This window comes from Tenrec ecaudatus, chromosome 10 (assembly GCF_050624435.1).
Source record: "Tenrec ecaudatus isolate mTenEca1 chromosome 10, mTenEca1.hap1, whole genome shotgun sequence".
NCBI lineage: Eukaryota > Metazoa > Chordata > Mammalia > Afrosoricida > Tenrecidae > Tenrec > Tenrec ecaudatus.
In genome coordinates, this window is record NC_134539.1 from 130,862,477 (window position 1) to 130,880,969 (window position 18,493).

At 39.8% G+C, this 18,493-nt stretch overlaps 1 protein-coding gene across 4 annotated transcripts in view; it reads left to right on the plus strand.

Annotated features, from left to right (window-relative positions):
- SPAG9 (sperm associated antigen 9) overlaps positions 1-18,493 on the plus strand; it is a 143,769-nt gene that overhangs the window by 37,797 nt on the left and 87,479 nt on the right. For all 4 annotated transcript variants that reach the window (XM_075561596.1, XM_075561595.1, XM_075561597.1 and 1 more), the window contains exon 2: positions 9,251-9,371. In XM_075561596.1, the coding sequence (XP_075417711.1) occupies positions 9,251-9,371 (121 nt within the window). The remainder of the gene's footprint in view (positions 1-9,250; positions 9,372-18,493) is intronic.

The window sequence follows — 18,493 nt, forward strand, 5'->3', positions numbered from 1 at the left end:
TTCATCTGCATCTCACTACTTCCCCACCATAATTTAAAAAACAAACTTTTAAAATATGCTGTATTGGGAGGGAGGGGTAAAAAAAAGAGGACCTGATGCAAAGGGCTTAAGTGGAGAGCAAATGCTTTGAGAATGATTGGAGCAGGGAATGTGTGGATGTGCTTTATACAATTGATGTATGTATATGTATGGATTGTGATAAGAGTTGTATGAGCCCCTAATAAAATGTAAAAAAAGAAAGGAAAAAAAAAAGAAAATGATTAGGGCAAAGAATGTACAGAAGTGCTTTATACAATTGATGGATGTATGTATACGTATAGATTGTGATAAGAGTTGTATGAGCCCCTAATAATATGTTTAAGAAATATATATTAAAAATATATATGCTGTATTTTTAATGCATTGTAGCTTTAAAGTAGAACAAAGACAGTTTTTAAAAAAAACATAGCCACAATATCAAGTTATCCCTCCTTGTTACTTGATGTTTAATCAGTGTTCATGTTTCCACGCTTGTATTAGAAACAGTATTATAGTTGGTTTTTTAATTAATTTATTTATTTTTAAACAATTTATTAGGGGCTCATACAACTCTTATCACAGTCCATACATATACATACTTCAATTTTATAAAGCACATCTGTACATTCTTTGCCCTAATCATTTTCTTTTTTTTCTCCTCTTTTCTTTTTTTACATTTTATTAGGGACTCATACAACTCTTATCACAATCCGTACATATGCATACATCAATCGGGTAAAGCACATATGTACATTCTTTGCCCTCATCGTTTTCAAAGCATTTGCTCTCCACTTAAGCCCTTTGCATCAGGTCCTCTTTTTCTTTTTCCCCTCCCTCCTTATAGTTGGTTTTAATCATGATCCAAACCAGATGGGCCACACATTTGTACTTAGTTTAATATGTCTTCAACGTTTCTCTGACTCTGTAAATAGCCCTCCTTTTCTTTTCCCTGGTGCCTTTTATTCTTTTAAGAAGCCTGATCATTGTCCTGTAGAAATTTTTACATCCTGGATTCAGCTGATCTTATTTCCCCTGTATTATTTAATATGGCCCTTTATCTTGTTATTATTGCTATTAACTGGGAGTTAGATCTGAGGCTTGGTTAGATTTTGGTTTGCTTAATTCTCCAAGCTCCTGACAGGATTAGTGTTTTAGTCTGTAATATAAGTGAAAGGACAGCAGAGGAGAAATTTGCCTTTAACGGATAATAGTTACATAACGTCTCTGAGGGGAGGACCGGATCTTGGTGGACGCTTCGTGCTGAGCCACTCTTACTTAGACGCTGTGCTTTTGGACCCTCCTAGGCTGAAGGGCTGTGTTAATGGAGGTGGAGGTGGGTTTCGTTTTTTGGAGCTCCTGCTTCTTCTACATTCCAATAAGCAACACTCTGGGGATGTTTTAACAACAACAAAAAACTTTGGAAACATTTCTTTTCAAAGTATTCATTTGTTTCTTCCAGAACAGTAGGGCAGAGCAGTCCCTAGGAGCCATCTGGACTTGAAGGCACTTTGCTTCATCACAAAGCGCAGTCTTCTGAGATCCAGACAGAGTCTGTGTTGTGCATTGTCTTCCTTCTTCTCTTTTTCTGAAACAGTGTCTTGTTGCTCTCGGGAGAGTTCCGTCTCAAGTGACACCAGAGTTGTCTCCAGTGTCTTCGCTTTTGAGAGGAGATGTGTTTGTCACCCATGCTACAATGCGCACCTAAAGGCTCTCGCCCCTCTCTCCTTAATAACGGCAACAACGTGAGAGAGAGAACAAGATGCACTCGGGACACGGGCATATCTGAGGGATCTGAGGTGTAGCCAGAGTCTCCAAGGGCGAAATGGTTTTGTCATTTGAAAATGGCTACTTTTCACCCTCCTCTCAGGATCTTAATGTTGCCCCAATGTCTGTTGTAATGTTTGTCCAGTGTAGTGGACGGAGACTTTATAGCCATGCCTTACCACTCAGTGGCAAGAAGTCAACACTGACTCATATCGCGCCCCCACCCCCACCCCTTCGGGGTTTCAAAGACTCAGTTGTTTACAGGAGTAGAAAGCCCAGTCTTTCTCCTGAGGAGCTGCTCCCCGTTTCTGACTGCAGACCATGCGGAGAGAAGCCCCATGCATAATCATTACACCACCTCGGCTCTGCTGGCAACAGAGGAGTTCCGTCACATAAAATCAACCACAAATGCCCATCAGTTTCTTAGGAGCATTCGTTTACTTTGTGCTTTATTTTTCTTACAAAATGCCTTCGGCCATAATGGTGAAATCTTTCAAATCCTTTTTACATAAAAATATTGTGCTAAATACAAATTATAAAAGGAAATCTCCCTGTACTGTGAATTCTTTTGTCCCCCCTAATTCTTGTTCTTACTTTTGTTTGTGTTTTTTTTTTTCATTAAATTGTCTTTATTTTGTTTCAAAACGGTTCTTCACGAACACTGCCCAGTTCTGAGGCAGCCTCCCAAGGGTTCTGCTTGAGCCTATTGTTGCAGTCACTGTGACAATCCATCTTGTTGTCTACGTCCCCTGACCTCCTGCTTTACCAAGCACGACATCCTTTTCTGAACTAGAAGAGACCGAAAAGAAGTGCTTCTATGGTGAGAGAGTTAGCTGTAGACAAAAACAAACTGTTCTCTTTCTGCTGCATTCCCACCCCAGGATAAAGCGACCCTCCACACCCATTCACCACCCTCGGATTGACTTCAGCTCAAACACTTACCTGCCATCAAATGGGTTCTGACTCGGAGACTCTGTCAGACAGACTAGAACTCCTCCTTGCTGGAGTCGAAAGCCTGCTTTCCAAGAGCAGCTGAAGTTTTGAACTGTTGACCTTCAGGTTAGCATCCCAGCACGTAACCCACTACATCCCCAGAGTACCTCTTCCAACTCTTACTGACCCCATATCGTACATTTCAATAGTTCAATCACATTTGTAAGAGTTGCCCCACCATCACCATCATCAATTCCAGGATATGTCTTCTTCTTTTTACTCCTTGCTAGCGCTCCGATTCCTACCAACCTCCTCTGTCTTGTCCGTTGGAAATATTAATCCAGTTGCTTTCTCCACTGAGACTACATTTTTACAGGAGCGCATCGTGTCATCTTTCTCCGGCAGAGTGGCTGCTGCGTTGAGCCACGCGGATTGATTGTACAGTTAGCCCAGAGCCGCAGTGCTACCCGGACTCCTAGCATGAACAGGGGCTTTCTCATTAGGCCATGGTCCATGCCATCTTCTGCCTCCTCCCTGTTTGGGAGTCTGAGTGAATGTCATGGTATCGTGCCCATTCTATTCTAGTTTTTTATCAGTGTTTCTGACTTTCCTATGATAGCTAAGCTCTCTCATGCTTGTTTAAGGAGGGGGTGGGGTGGGCAGTGAAAATGAGGACGGTCCTCGACAAGATGGTTTGCTACAGTGGCGACGATGGACTCACACCTAAGCAGCATCGTGGGGGCGGTGCGACGCTGAGCTCTGTTTCCTTCTACTGTACCGTCGGGTCGCCATGAGTTGGGACCCACTTGACGGCAATCACCAGCATACATACAGCTACACGGCTTTCTGAAATGCTTGCTCCATCTGTTCTCTGCATACTGATCTACTGTCCCCGCCACAGTTTTGTTCTTGTAATAAATAGTCTATAGCATCGAAGTTATTTCACAAGACAGTAGCTTATGATCAGTCTAGAAGCTCAGTCTCTTTGGCAGATATTTTTCTTGGTTAAGAATTTAGAAAATTTCAGTTATTTGTTGTTTTTAAGTTATTCTTTTAAGGCTATAAAAAGTGTTTATCTAACCTTTGAACCCTGGATATTCCATTAATATATGTTATCAGAACTCAGGCACATTTATTTTTGTTGTGTATTTTAGTAATTAGCATCTTAAATGTGGTTGGCAGCTGTACATTTCCAAACCAAGACTTAATGTACACTAAAATTAGAGTTCCCATGAACTAAGAATTTTTTTAAAAAATTTTTAAACCAATAAAAAGTTTTTTTATAAATTTCATCCTTGTTTCTTTTAACTTAAAGGATGTGCTGATATGAAATGTATAGTTTTATCTTTTATATGTTTATCTTTGTGGAGAAAGAATCTGTTTATATCAGATTCTCAAAAGAGTTCACAATTCCAAAAAATTTAAGATCAACTACTTAGAGCAAATGATGAGAAAGCATACATCCTTATGAGAGACAGCAGTTTATTTTATAGTCTGTAAGTCAATCTGCTTAAATTTTCCTGAGGACCCAGGAGGAGGTATGTGCTGTGGAATATTTTCATGACCAGTTCTTTCCTGTGAAAGGAAATTGCAGAAATTAGATTTCTATTTAGAGATAGCGGGTCCTGCCAGTTCAAGACCTATCACTTCACTTACAAGAAACACACAAAAGAACCCTCCTCCTTTGTATCCGAGTGGCAGAGGTTTAAAGTACTGGGAGTCATGATAGAGTGTGAACAACTCTGAAATTTGAATAATTTAGGTAGGTCTGTGTATTAAGCTTGCAAAGTAAGCAGACAGTAGTGACTGCTTAACAGCTATGGGTTATTCATTGCCTTTTTGTAGTCAAACCAGGCCGATTGCTAGGAAACAAAGTGGGTGTGAAGCTGTGTGCCAGCACCGGGTTCTTCTACAAGGCAGGACGCACTTCTGAATTGGTAAAATGGTGACAACCTTCCTTCTTAGGAGTTCAGTAGTGCAGTATTTTAAATGTTGCTTGGTAAATGTATGCTCTTTTTTGTTTTTAAGCAGCATTTTACTTACTGAAAGAAAGGCTAAAATAAGATTTTGTGGTGGGGGAAGGCAGGATGGGAGCTGAGGTCAAAGAGTTCAAGAAGGAAAAAAATGTTTTGAAACTATGTTAGCAACGATGTGATTGAACTATGGAATGATAATGATACCTGTATTAACTCCCAATAAAATGTTTTGGTTCCTAACCCAGACAGATCAGTTAAGTTAGCCAGTGGAACCATTTTAAAAACACACTTTAAGTGCAGGAATCAAAGGGGGTAAAGAGAGGAGCTGCTACCAGGGGCTCAATAGAAATTGTCTAGAAAAGAATGAACGCAACATATGTACAAATGTCTGATACAATTGATGTATGGATTATAAGAATTGTAAGAGCCCTCAATAAAATGATAAAAAATACACTTTATTGTTATTTTTAATCATTGATTATATTCCTAGACAAAATGTTGAATTAACTCAGATTCCATCCACAACAGCCTGCTCTACAGTTTCCACTGCTGTGTACTGTGCCATTCCCATCATCTGCCTGCCTTCAGTCTGCAACAGAATATCCTGGGGGGCAGAGGAGTGTGCTACCATCGGCATGCTCACGGTGCCCTGTGCACACAAGGAAGCCACTAGATGGTTCCTGAATGAATGAGAGATTTGTCAGCTTGCCGATCATATTTATTTGTATATGTGTAAATATGTATATTTATATATACTATTTATAGACAGTTTTGTATTACTAGTCTGGAAAATAAATAATGGTTGGCTGATGGATTATGCCAGAAGCCTCACAAATAAGGAATATTTCCACAGAAAAGCATAGCACTAAACTTGGGGTGTGTGGAAGGACATGAGAGAGTCTCTGAATCTCCTGGGGGAAAAAAGGGCAAAATTTGGGTTAGAGCATTTTTTTCATAAGGAAACATAACTCATATAAAATTATTGAATTGGGTGCCTGGATCTCCAAATGGTTGAGAATCAGAGTTTCAGAGATAATAGGTTTTAAGCTTCAAAGATAAGCAAAGATAGGAGCACATTAAATTAAGTGGCTCTTGGAAGAAAGTAGATGACTAGATTGGGATGTTTTCAATCATTTGATAGAAACCAACTCAAACAAGCTTATATAAAAGGAGCTGATTGATTCATGTAATTGAGTGGAAAGAGGCAAAATATACCAGGATAACCCAAAAAAACAAACACTGCCATCCAGTTGCCTCCAACTCTAAAGGACAGGGCAGAACTGCCCTTGGGGCTTTCTGAAACTATCACTCTTTACATGAGTAGAAAGCCTCATCTTTCTTTTACCGAGCGACTGGTGGTTTTGAACTGCTGACCTTGTGGTTTTAGCAGCCTAATGTATAACCACTACTTCACCAGGGCTCCAAATACTGGCTTAAAAAACCCCAAACCCCAAACTCCAAACTCATTGCCATCAAGCGCTAGCCGATTCTGACTCACAGCACCCTATTAAATCCAGGTGCATAAATAATATTAACTAGGCTCCCCGGCTGCCCCTGCTCCTTTGTTTTCTCTAGATTGGCTTTATTCTTAGGCCTGCTCTTTCAGTGTTTTAAAAAGATGTTCATCTGCAACTGAAACTGACTAGGTTATCTTAGCTTTTAAGATTCCAGAGGAAGAAAGGTTGTATTTTTCCTAATAACTGGCAAATGCCCCAGAGTAGACAGTGACTGGTCTGGTCAAGTCCTGTGTCTAGTGAGAAGAAAATACAAGCAGATTACAGGGACTGAGTGGAATTAAAGGCATGAAATCAGAGGGAGTGAGTCGTATCCTAGAGAAAGCAGTGCTGGGCATGCACACAAATGACCAGTGTCTACCCCTGTGAGGGTTGGTTTGAGAACACAGGAAGTGTGGGCAGTAGACAGAATTTAACAACGACTTGTTTGTGTGAGTTATCCGCTTTCTTTATGGATTTCAGTTATTCCTACTGATTTGACAAATATTTACACACTTGCTCTGTGTCATCTTCATTTTTTACTCTTGGAATACAGCAGTGAAGAACGCATACAAAAAGTCTTAACACCAAAGAGCAGGCATGCTACTAAGGAAAGATAGCTAATAGATACGTAAATTGCCAGGATGTATAATCTGTATAATGGGTGCAAGAGGTAGGAAGTGTACGGTGTAATTTAAGGTAGGGTGCCAAAGAGCTCGTGAGGAAGCTGACATGGGAGCAAAGACGAAAGACCTAAGGGCGATGAGCAAGGCAGTCATCCAGCTATTTGGAGGAAGAGCATTCCAGGCAATCGGAAGCAAGTGTAAAGACTTGGAGTGCCGGAGGAAGTGCAGAAGGCCTGAAGCCAGAGCCTATGAATGGGTCAAAGGGCAGGGTGTCAGAGGTGAGGGCGTGGGGCGCATTGGTAGGGACTTGAGGAAGATGCTGACCGTTGAAGGGTTTGAGGCAGCGAAGTAACCTGATCTTACTTACTAGTTGAAGGATCACCTGTGCTGAGACTGCTAGGTCTCTCAAGTGGGAAAGATCTCGGACTGTGGCTTTGCCCAAGAAAGAATTCGCGTCGAAGCCTGGTTTGTGATCCAAGTGGATTTTTATAAAGGACAGATGAAGTTTCAGGTTTTACGGTCACGGAACATGGGCCACCTCACAGGACTGCACATCCACACGTGGTGGTGGCCAGAGGGGGTGAGGGGGGGGGGGAGAGAGAGGAGAGAGAGAGATGACAGAGAGAGAGGAGAGAGAGATGACTGAGAGAGAGAGGAGAGGACACAGAGAGGAAAGAGATGACAGGGAGAGAGACAGAGAAGAGAGAAGAGACACCGCAGTGCGGCCCAGCAGAAAGCGGAGAAACAGCCAAGGGAAAAAGCAGGCGGATGGGAGGCGTGGTCGACGGTACTGGTTGACGCCTTGGTTGAATTAAGCCCACCTGGCCTACTTTGGGTCCACCCAGGTGTACCGCCTGCTCTAGCTTCCTGACAACTAACATTGTAAGCGGAAGTGGGGTAGGAGCTGGGGGAGCAGGTTGGGGAGGAAGGACACCAACTACGAGAGTACCGTTACTGCAGTCGTTCAGCCAGTAGATAACTAGGACCCAGACCAAGGTGCTAGTGGACATGGTTAGAAGCGGAGGCTCTGAAGGAGAGTCCAAAGGTTGGGCCTGGGCCATTGGCCACAGTCATTTAAAACTTGATGAAACTGCAGCAGAAAGTTAAAGCTTCCAACGCCTGTGAAGGGTCACTGTCTGCAGAAGTCCCAGGGACAGTTCTAACCTCTCTCACAGGCCCACTAGGAGCCGGCATCAACTTGAGGGCAGTATTTAGTTTATTAGATACCCAAATTAAATAGGTTAGACATACAGATGTAGAATTTAGGTCCAGGTCAGAGATAGAAATGTGAAAATGGTCAATATGTGGTTGCTCTGTGTACCATGAAAGTAGTTGAGATCGGGCCAGCTGTCACTCTGTTAAGAGGCTGGAGAGATGTGAAGAACCAGCAGAGGTCGAGAAGAGCAGTGGTTAAAGTGGGAGGCTGCACGGGAAGATCCTAACCGCCAAAGGGAAGGAAACGTGCGAAGGCATGATCAGTCGGCAAATGTTGCTGACGAGACAAGTAGGGTGAGCACGGAGAAGTGGTCCTGCATCAGAAATGCACAAGCCCCGATCCCCTTGAAGAGCAGTGTTACTTGATTAGGTTTGAGTGGTAGAGAAACCCCTAGCACATGCCCTTTTCTTCAGGAACTTTTAACTCGACTTTTAGGTGAAATCTACAAGGCTGTTTATTAATCAGTTTTTTGGACAATTTTTATTGTTATTCTTTAGTTCTCTGTTATTTATCATGGAATAAATAGTTGATTGAATTCAGATTGATAAGCAAATATATGAGTTAAATATTTACATATTTAAACTAGGCTAAACATTACCATATCCTCCCTAAACAGTGCACCCATGTACAAAATGCACCCACACATAAAATATGTGGCATAGTTTCCCTATAGAAATAAGTAGCACAGAGTGGTTGTTGTACGGTTAACAAGTTAATCAATCATATCCCACTGCCATCAAGTTGATTCCAACCCTTAGCAACCAAACAGCACATAGTAGAACTGACCCTGTAGGTATCTGAGACTGTAACTCTTGACTAGAGTAGAAAACCTTGATTTCCTCCCTCAGAGCGGCGGGTGGTTTTGAACTGCTGGCCTTGTGACTAGCAGCCCAACTCATCACCACCAGGGCTCTTAACCACTCATACAGTACATATTAATTGCATGAAAATGGAGTATTTTTATTAGTATGCCTGTTAGATGAAGTGGAAACACCTTAATACAAAACAGTAGCATTCTGATACTTGTTTCTGTGAACCAATTTGTCATTTTTTCTCTATATTTGGAGGTTTTTAAGTTTAATTTTGCAGAGAAACTAAAAATCAAACCAAGTTCGTGATTCTGAAATCTCTTTTTATGATTCTTAATTCCAAGAAACACAGGCATTGAAACTAAAAAAATGTTTTATTTCTCTAGTGAAAATAATTTATGTTCTTCTTTATTAGAAATTCATTGAATTTGAAGACTCTCAAGAACAAGAAAAAAAGGACTTACAGACCCGAGTGGAATCTTTAGAATCTCAAACAAGACAACTTGAACTCAAAGCAAAAAATTATGCCGATCAGAGTAAGTACAAGTCCTGATCCTCACAGGTGTATATTACAGAGACTGGCTGTGGTTGCCCAGGCCCCGCGACATCCCACTAGTCTTCTAAACGCGTGCTTAGACTCGTCGTCCCAAACTCCAGAGGGACAGCGGGGATCTGAATGTAGCTCTGTGTTTGTTCATGTTTCCATGTGGTACCCATGTGTGATTCTTTTCTTTCGCTAATTACCACTTTGTTTCAGTGAACATGATCCTGTAGCCATGATAGGGTTATCTGGTCTGTGTGTATGATTGTGTGTGGGTGTATCATTTCTTTAAACTTTGACAAAAGACACAAAGTTCCTTTGTCTCTGCATTGCTTTAAAGTTTAAAACAAGAGAAACTCTCACTTTTATGTTATATATTTAAAACTACTGAATTCCCTTTTCATTGCTTTCTAATGGAAAACTGGTGGCATTCAGGCGACTAGACCTTCATTTTAGAGAATCATTTAATTTTGAGTCTTATCTTTGTATGTTATTTCTGATTTTAAGAATGATGATTGCGTCAAACGTCCCCAAGGGTGGTTTTCTGTTTTGGGCTAATTAAAGAGGATCTAATTAAGTCAGAATTAGAAAAAGAAATGGTGAGAGCTTTGTGGACTATTTTCATGTCCAATATAGGTAGGCAGTTTCCCACTTCTCCCCCTCAGCTTTGCAAACTAGCAGAATGCTCAGAAGCAAGAGGTGCCCAGCAGTGACTCTTCCCACGTCACCATTAGGGTTACAGGTGACACATGCTGTTGAGGGACAGCATGCACAATAGAAAACTTCACTGCCAGGCTTAGCATGTGTGGAGGAACAGACTGCCTCTGCTAGGCTCGGAGATTATGATAACGCACGCCCACAACTGAGTTGAGACCTTCGAGAATTTCAGGAGAACTCACAAGGCTGTTAAACAGATGTTGTAGAAGGGAATGGAACCAGTGGGCATTTCCTAACAGAAGCCAACTAAAGCCATACAAGCTGAGCCATGTTCTTGTACTTTAAGCGAGATAGGGACCAGAGTGATACGCCCCTCTTGTGTTTGCATTCAGGACATCCAAGGACTTTGGTGAGTGTACTATCGAAATTTGAGGTTTGGGGGAACCTAAGAAAAGGGACTCTAAAATGCATACATGATTATATATATTTCTAGAGTCACATTAATGTTAAGGATTACTAATTTACACATTCTTGTAGCAGATGAAAATTATTGGTACATTTCAAGGGATGAGCATTCTCAAAAAAGAATATTTAGATATTAGAAATAATATTTTACACCAATTTAGGACCAAATAGGTGCAGTGAATAGCACCGACCTAACATTCTTCTCTATTTCTGATAAATACTTAGTTTGGGGTGAGAAATTTTTCTTTTGACCTGGAAGAGAATTCCTTGTCAGGAATCCTTGCGAAAGAGAATTCCTTGTAAGCTGCTATTATGATAAAGGAGATACTACAGAAATAATTCACTTGGACTTGAAATGACATTTTACTACTATGAGGCCTTAAAACCTCCGTCTCATACATTCACAGCAGATCCCCCTTCATTCTTTGTTTCACAGAAGTAGCTCAATGGGATGAACTACTAATTCTTTCCCATGTAGTTTAGCCCTTTTATTTGTAAGATTAAAAAATAGGCTTATATTTTGTGTTAGTCTGGGTAGACTTGAGAAACAAATCCACAGAAACTCATGTGTGTAGAAAAGATAGTTTTATATAAAGACTAAGTGTACATTCAGAAAGCATCCCAACCCAGTCCAGTTCAAGCCCATAAGTCCGACATTAGTCCATATGTCCGACACTGATCTACAGAGGCCTCCTCAAACTCACAAAACACACGCAATGACGCCAAATGCAGGAGGAAAGCTGAATAAGTGAGCATGGAAGCATCTCGGCGCTGGCAGGGTTCTCCACGCGGCTTCTCCAGCACCCGGGGCTGTGTCAGGGTGGGTCCATGTGGCTCCCCCCTTCCAGGGATATCTCGCAGGAAGTGAGCTTTGCCAGCTGAGGCAGAGAACTAGCTAAGACACACTGGTCAGAGAGCAAGAAACGGAAAGACAAGGCTCGCTGAGCCATTTATCTCTCTGCCCTTCAATTAATTCCACATGTGTTCATTGACCACCTAACTATCACATAATCTAATAAGTATTAACAAAATATGGTAGTTTCTTAATTAAAGGAAGTGGTCAACTTTGATTTTTGAGTGCCTAGAGATTTGTCTTTTTAGCATACTGAGTTGGATATAATGAATAAATATTATAAGCAAAAAAAGATTAGTCTTTTTCAGTGTCCTTGATTTGTCATCCAGTCTGTTTGGTCAGTGAGTCATAGTCAGCATGTTCTGTGGTGCCCATCTTTTCATTACTCTCTAAAAAAGTAAAGGTTGCCGTATTTTCCTTTTTAGTTTAAAGGAAAGTCTAAAAATTATCATTTAAAATAATTGATTATATTCTAGGAAGGAATAAGGAAATTCTTAGCTAAGTATTGAATATGGTTTTCAGTTTAATTGCCTTAAAGTTTTATTTTTGTTAGTACCCCCTGAAGAATTTTTACTCAGAGTTTCCAGTTCCACTTTGAAATGAATCTTGGTGTCTCAATAGCAGAGAACTTTGGAGCATTCAGACACACAGTTGATAACACTAAAGCTCCTGGTCTATGAACTGAGGTTATCATCAGTCTTATTTTAATCATGCTTTGGAACTTACTAAATCACTGTCTCTCTCTTTTGTCCCCCTGCCCCTTGCGAGTACTTTTCTGTAGTCTTACCTGAATATAATATGAAATTTAAATATATCTTAATTTCCCCTCCCCCCCAAGATTTTATTTTGAAACCACATTTAAACATCTGAAAATATATATATTGGAAGAATAACTAGCTATTTAAAAGATGTATACCCTCGTATTGTTCCTTCCCCCAAATCTCTCCTTTGAGTCAAAGCTGCCCCTGGTTTTCTCTGTCCGTGTTTTGAAGTTGCTGTCATCAGTGCCCTCCCTCTGTTGCTGGAGCACCAGCACTGGGAGGGAGTGGAGTATAGGTCTTCATGGACTGAAAATGGATGTATGTGGAGAGGAGGAAGCCAAAGAAAGAGTCTTACTCCGTAGGAATGCGCAGCCTCAGGCACCCTGTGGAGCAGCTCTGCTCTGCCCTGTGAAATGTGAGTTAGAATCATCCACCCACCAGGTTTGGTTTGGTTTCCAAATGTGGCAGTAGGAACTTCCCTGTTTTATCATAACAAAGAGATTATCTAGACTATTTAATCGTAATTTTATTAGATTTTGTTTATAAAGACAATATAGTGATTTTATTAATGTGCTTCTAACCTAAAATCTAGTTTTTAAAAGACCACTGAAAATTAATGTTGGCATGCATTACCTGCAGTCCAGGAGTGGTGTACACTACTTTTCAACTGTCCTCTGGTAACTGTATCGTCATCAATTTTAATGTTAATATTTATTTAATAGCTATTTAATAATAGTTTTATTGTTTAATAAAACAACAACTATTTAAAAACTTGAAGCCTTTCATGTCAAAGGACTCTGTCTTATCAACTTGGATGTCAGTTGGGATGTAATTTCTGGATAGAAGTCCCAGCTCTGCTCTGAAGATGACTTCTTCCTATGTGAAAGGGGGAACTTGTGGTTGCAGCTATTTGCTATTTGAGAATCAAGAAAAAGTAAAATAGGAACTTGATTGAAGGACGTGTTTTACAGCTTGTGATAGTATGGTGTTTATCAGGTTGTGGTGTGATTGAACAGAAATGTGGAGAAGGTGCGTCTATAACTGTTTTGTTAGTTTTGCGCGTCTCATTTGATTTTCTGGTTGCTCTCGTAAAAGTTGGAAGTCACTCAGAAATGTTTTCTTTCCACATCATTAAATTATAAGGAAAAAAAACAGTGTTATATCTCATTCTTGGAGGAACAAAAACATTTCTTTTTTTTTTTTTCCAAAAACATTTCTTGATAGTGAACATCTTTTGAGCCTTGAAGGGCATACCTGCCCTGTACACACAGCACAGGCCGGGTTGAGGCTGGAGGAGGCCTGTGGGCGGGCAACTCTGTCGGGTCTGGAGACAGCCTCATTCATCATCTGCAGTGGGCTCTTTGTCAGGAAATAGCTCTTGTAGTCTCGGTTCTCAGTTGGTGGAATATTTGTATCTCATAAGCCAAATACGATCAGTCGAGCAAATATAAGGGGCTCATGGAAAAAGTCCCTTCACTTCTCATTTTATTTTTCCTTGGACTTTTTGAAGCCCCGTTGTGTATGTATTTTAATGCAATTAAAAATAATAAATGACCTCTCTGTGTTTTGCAAAATGCTACCCAAATCCAGATGTGGTGCATGTGGTCAAAGAGCCCTCAGGAAAGGGCATGTCTTTTTAATTCACTGCAGTTAAGAGTGCTTATATATACTTTTGTATTTTTTCACATAACATCATCATAAGCATTTTTCTTATTGTTATGTAATAGAATTTTTATTATTGCTAATTAATGCTTGCATATATCCACCAAAGCATATCATCTCTTAACAGTGGTTGTTATCACTGAGCAACTATGCTTTATCCCTTCCTCTACTGGGAACTGCTTAGTGGCCATTTACTTTTTCACTTCGGCTACCCAGAAGCTCTGAACAAACGTGGAAGCTCAACCACAATGGCTAGTTTGGACCATACCTGTATACCTGTATGGTGTCTTTAAATTATCCTTTCCTTTGACCCAAATTCATACATAAAAATGTATGTGTGCTTATAGCTGATCTCAAATCCTTTGTGGAATACATCAGGGTAAAAATAAGTACAAGTAAATTTTTAAAAATTCCCCTGTGGTTGGACAATTTTTCTAGTGCAGTGAATCATATTTGAGTGAATTTTTTTTAAACACCTACAAGTTTTCCCCTTTTTGGATCGTTTTCTTAGAATATATTTAAGGAAGTAGGTCAAAGAATATAAGCTGTCTTTGTGGTTCTTGGTATATAGTAGTGTGTGACCATCTCTAATGCGAACAGAATGGGAGAATAAGGATTAGTAGCAAATGCATTTTGTTTATTGTAATTACAATCTATGAATTTGAATTGTTACTTGGTTCTCTCTTGGGGGACTATGTGGCCTGTAAATTTCTGGAGTTTATAATAGCTTACTCTCCCTTGAATTCCACTCTTGGACGCAGGATCATTGCCTTTGGTGGGAAGATGGCAGAATTTATTGCGCTGTCTCACTCCAGATTCCGGCCTTCTTCCCTTTTAATGCAACGGAGAGATGACATTGGTGGCAGAGCCTGATACTTTTCTACCATTTTGTCTAAATTTGGCATGAAGATCTTCAGTCTAATAAAGTACAGTCATGCCCTCAGCTTGAAACTGCTGTTGTAATTGGAAGAAAAGCACACCTTATGTCTTGAACATGATCATCACCCCTCTACTACATGACAGGATATAATCATTGATTTTTTTTTTAAGGAATAGATGGCTTAAGACTCAAATGTGGGCATCATTTACCAGTTAACTATGTGACTGTTGAGAGTTTTCATAACAAAGAAGGAAAAGTAGCCGTTTTTAGGAGAGTTTCATACTTTAGAACTTGAGAAGGCCTAAAGATTTTCTGTCATAATTTTTCAAATTATTTTAAAATAACTTCAGGCCAGTAAAAAACTTCATCAACTCTTTTGCTACGCTTTGCAATTGGCAATGAATTTCAAAAAATATTGTGAAAAAGTTAACTGATACTATAATAGGTCATTTTTAATGCTTTGATCTTTTAAAAATTATTATTATTTTAATCATTTTATTGGGGGCTCATACAACTCTTATCACAATCCATCCATCCATCCATTGTGTCGAACACATTTGTTGCCGTCATCTTCAAAACATTATCTTTCTACTTGAACCCTTGGTAGCAGCTTCTCATTTTTTCAACCAGAAATTTAAATGGGCCAAAGTGGAGATCAAATGATAAAGTGTTACATTTTAGCCCAACTCCATCTGCAGTGACGCACTGGCAGGGCTGTTCATTTCTCTGGTCTGTGGTCAGAGAGCATTCACGGAAGTGTTCATCCACTTGTATTTCCCCTTCACTTTATTTTTTAAATGGAATAACTTTGAAATAAGTCCAAAGGGCGATCAAATAATAAGGTATTACATTTTAACCTAACTACATCTGCCATAATCGACTTCACAATGCTCTCTGTCTTTTTTTGTGTCAATTTTTTCTTTCTTTCTTTTAGTGTCAATGTTTTCAATAGTTTTATTGAGATATATATCATATATCATAAACTTCCATAGTTTACTCATATTTGAGAAGAGTTGTATATACATCACCAAAGTCAGTTCTAGAACATTCTCCCCTCCCCCCTTTTTGAAATCATTTTATTGGGGGCTTGTACAACTTTTTTCTTCTTCAAGTTTTCATCAACTAATATGTATTTCTTTTCTTACTTCCTTTTTAAAAATCATTTTATTGGGAGCTCGTACAACTTTTATCACAACCCATCCATCCATCCATTGTGTCAAACACATTTGTACATTTGTTGCCATCATCATTCTCAAAACATTTGCTTTCTACTTGAGCCCTTGATATCAGCTCCTCATTTCCCCCTCCCTCCCTGCTCCCCCCTTCCCTCATGGACCCTTGATAATTTATAAATTATTATGATTTTGTCATCTCTTACCCATTCCCTTCACCTACTTATCTGTTGTCCACCCCCCAGGGAGAAGGTTATATGTAGATCCTTGTAATCGGTTCCCCCTTTCCACCCCACCCTCCCTCCTATGATCTGGTGAAGAGCCAATCCCTTCTATATAAATTTAAGAGTGCTAAAGAGTGGGGTAGGAATGAGGAGCTGATACCAAGGGCTCAAGTAGAAAGAAAATGTTTTGAAAATGATGATGGCAACATATGTACAAATGTGCTTGTCACAATGGATGGATGTATAGATTGTGATAAGAGCTGTATGAGGCCCCACAAAATGATTTTTTTAAAGAGTGCTAAAAATAGATAACTGATGATTTCTATTTTTGTTGGAAGTATATTTTTAATCAGGCAGATCTAGTTAGTAATTTCAGATTGTTTCCTTATCTTTAAAAAGTGACACAATGATAAACTTTATTTATGAACTCTCTTTTTTGGAGCCTATATGATAAAGCAGGATTCCTGGTTGCATAGTGGTTGTGCATTGGACTGCTAACCAAGAGATCAGCAGTTTGAAACCACCATTTGCTCCATGGGAGAAAGATGAGGCTTTCTACTCCTATAAGCAGTTACAGTCTCACAGCCCAGAGGGGCAGCTCTCCTCAGTCCTATAGGGTCCCCATGCATCAGAATTGACTCGCTGGCAGTGAGTATCTACAAAGAGAAGGAGCCCTGGTAACGCTTTGGGTTAAATGTTGGGCTGCTAACTGCAAAATCGGCGGTTCAAACCCACCAGCTGCCCCAGGGGAAAAAGATGGAGCTGCCTGCATCCATACAGATTTATAGTCTCCGAAATTCACTCTCTTTACACACCCACAGACACCCCCCACACACACACACGTGACAAAGGAGATGCAACAGAGAAGTGCTAACTGAAAGGTTGGTGGTTCGAACCCAAGCAGCAGTTCCACATGAGAAAGACTGTGATCTGTCTTCCTAAGGATCACAGTCTAGGAAACGTTTTGTGGCAATTCTGTTCTGTCACATGGAGTTGCTATGATCAAAATCTATTTGATGGCACTTCACAATGACATATATGACAGAGAAAGCAGAACATTTAGACAAGATACTTCATGCAAGCACCAACATGTATTGCTTTTGCTTCATTAGTTAATATCCTATGTGACCTTTAGATAGGTTTTATTATTATTTATTTGGACCTTTTCACTTCTGTATTCTAGTTTTTAGCTATTGAGAATCCTAAAGTTATAGTTTATATCTAATATTTAGGATTAAATATAGAAAACTAATTCTTTCACAAAAGGCTAAGGGGTTTCTGGTCATTTATTCTAAAAAGCAGAATAAAAGTGACTGATTTGATTGCTGTTAACAGTATAAAAAGGTGGGTAAAGAAGATAGCTATTTTTTTCTGTAATTTGAAGAGATTAAATTTTAGGGAAATTGAATTTGTTGCTTTTGTTTGATCATTAGGAAGTACCCACGAGGTTAGGACAGAATAGGTGTCATGAGAAAGCCTGGCCTCTCCCTACATGGAGACTTTAGGCAGAGAAAAGCCAGACTTCTGTCATGGATGGCGTAGATGACATCTTCTAGATCTTCTAGAGGGGATCTCTTCGACTGGGATTTTTTGAGGTTATCCTTTGCTTTAAGGATATGGCCATTGAGAGTTTTAAACTATGTTACAACTTTACATGGTCATTAATTTACAACATTTAACATCTGTCTGAAAATCATCTGATGTTTAGAGATTTGGTGAAAGGTTTAGTTGGCGAAGGATAGGTATTTATTTCTGTTTTGATTTGGTCATCTGAGATTTGTTTGCTCTAAGTCAGCATTTGATTCTTGTTTACCTGGTGGGACTTTTGATGTTCAAAGAGATGCTTGTGAAAGAGCGATGTCCATCTTCTGAGACCCAATAGCAGTTGGATTATCTGCCTTCCCTCGACAGTAAGAACCAACGATTCCATTTGAGAAGGCAAACAATGAGCTGGATTTGTATGGCTTTCTAGCAGGTCTGTTTCTCTTTCTTCCCCCCGTAGGCCTATCAGCAGTCTGATGGGGCAGAAGACAACAGAGATGGAAGGTGTTCCAAACTTGGCAAAAGCCATCAATCTAAGGAGGAGGTAAGCTCTGATTTTGAGCAGGCAGAGCAGGTGGCTCTTCCTGCCATAATCATACCCTCATGCTCTTTGGAAAGATGGATGGAAAGAAAGAGCACTCAGCAGGAAGCTAAAGTGTATCTACTAGCCATCAAAAAGGGGGAATTTTGGATTAGGCTCTTGATTTTTTTCCCCCTCCCTAAACCCCACCCCTTTTCCTTTAGTTGCTTTGATTTGTTTGATTATTACCCCTAGAAAATTAGCAGTTTAAAAAATTATAGATTACTTATTTGTTGTGTTGGGGTAGGTTGGATGAATAGAATCTTGCTTATTTCCAGTTAATCTCAGGTTGCGGCTAGTTTTGATGAATAGAATGGTGAG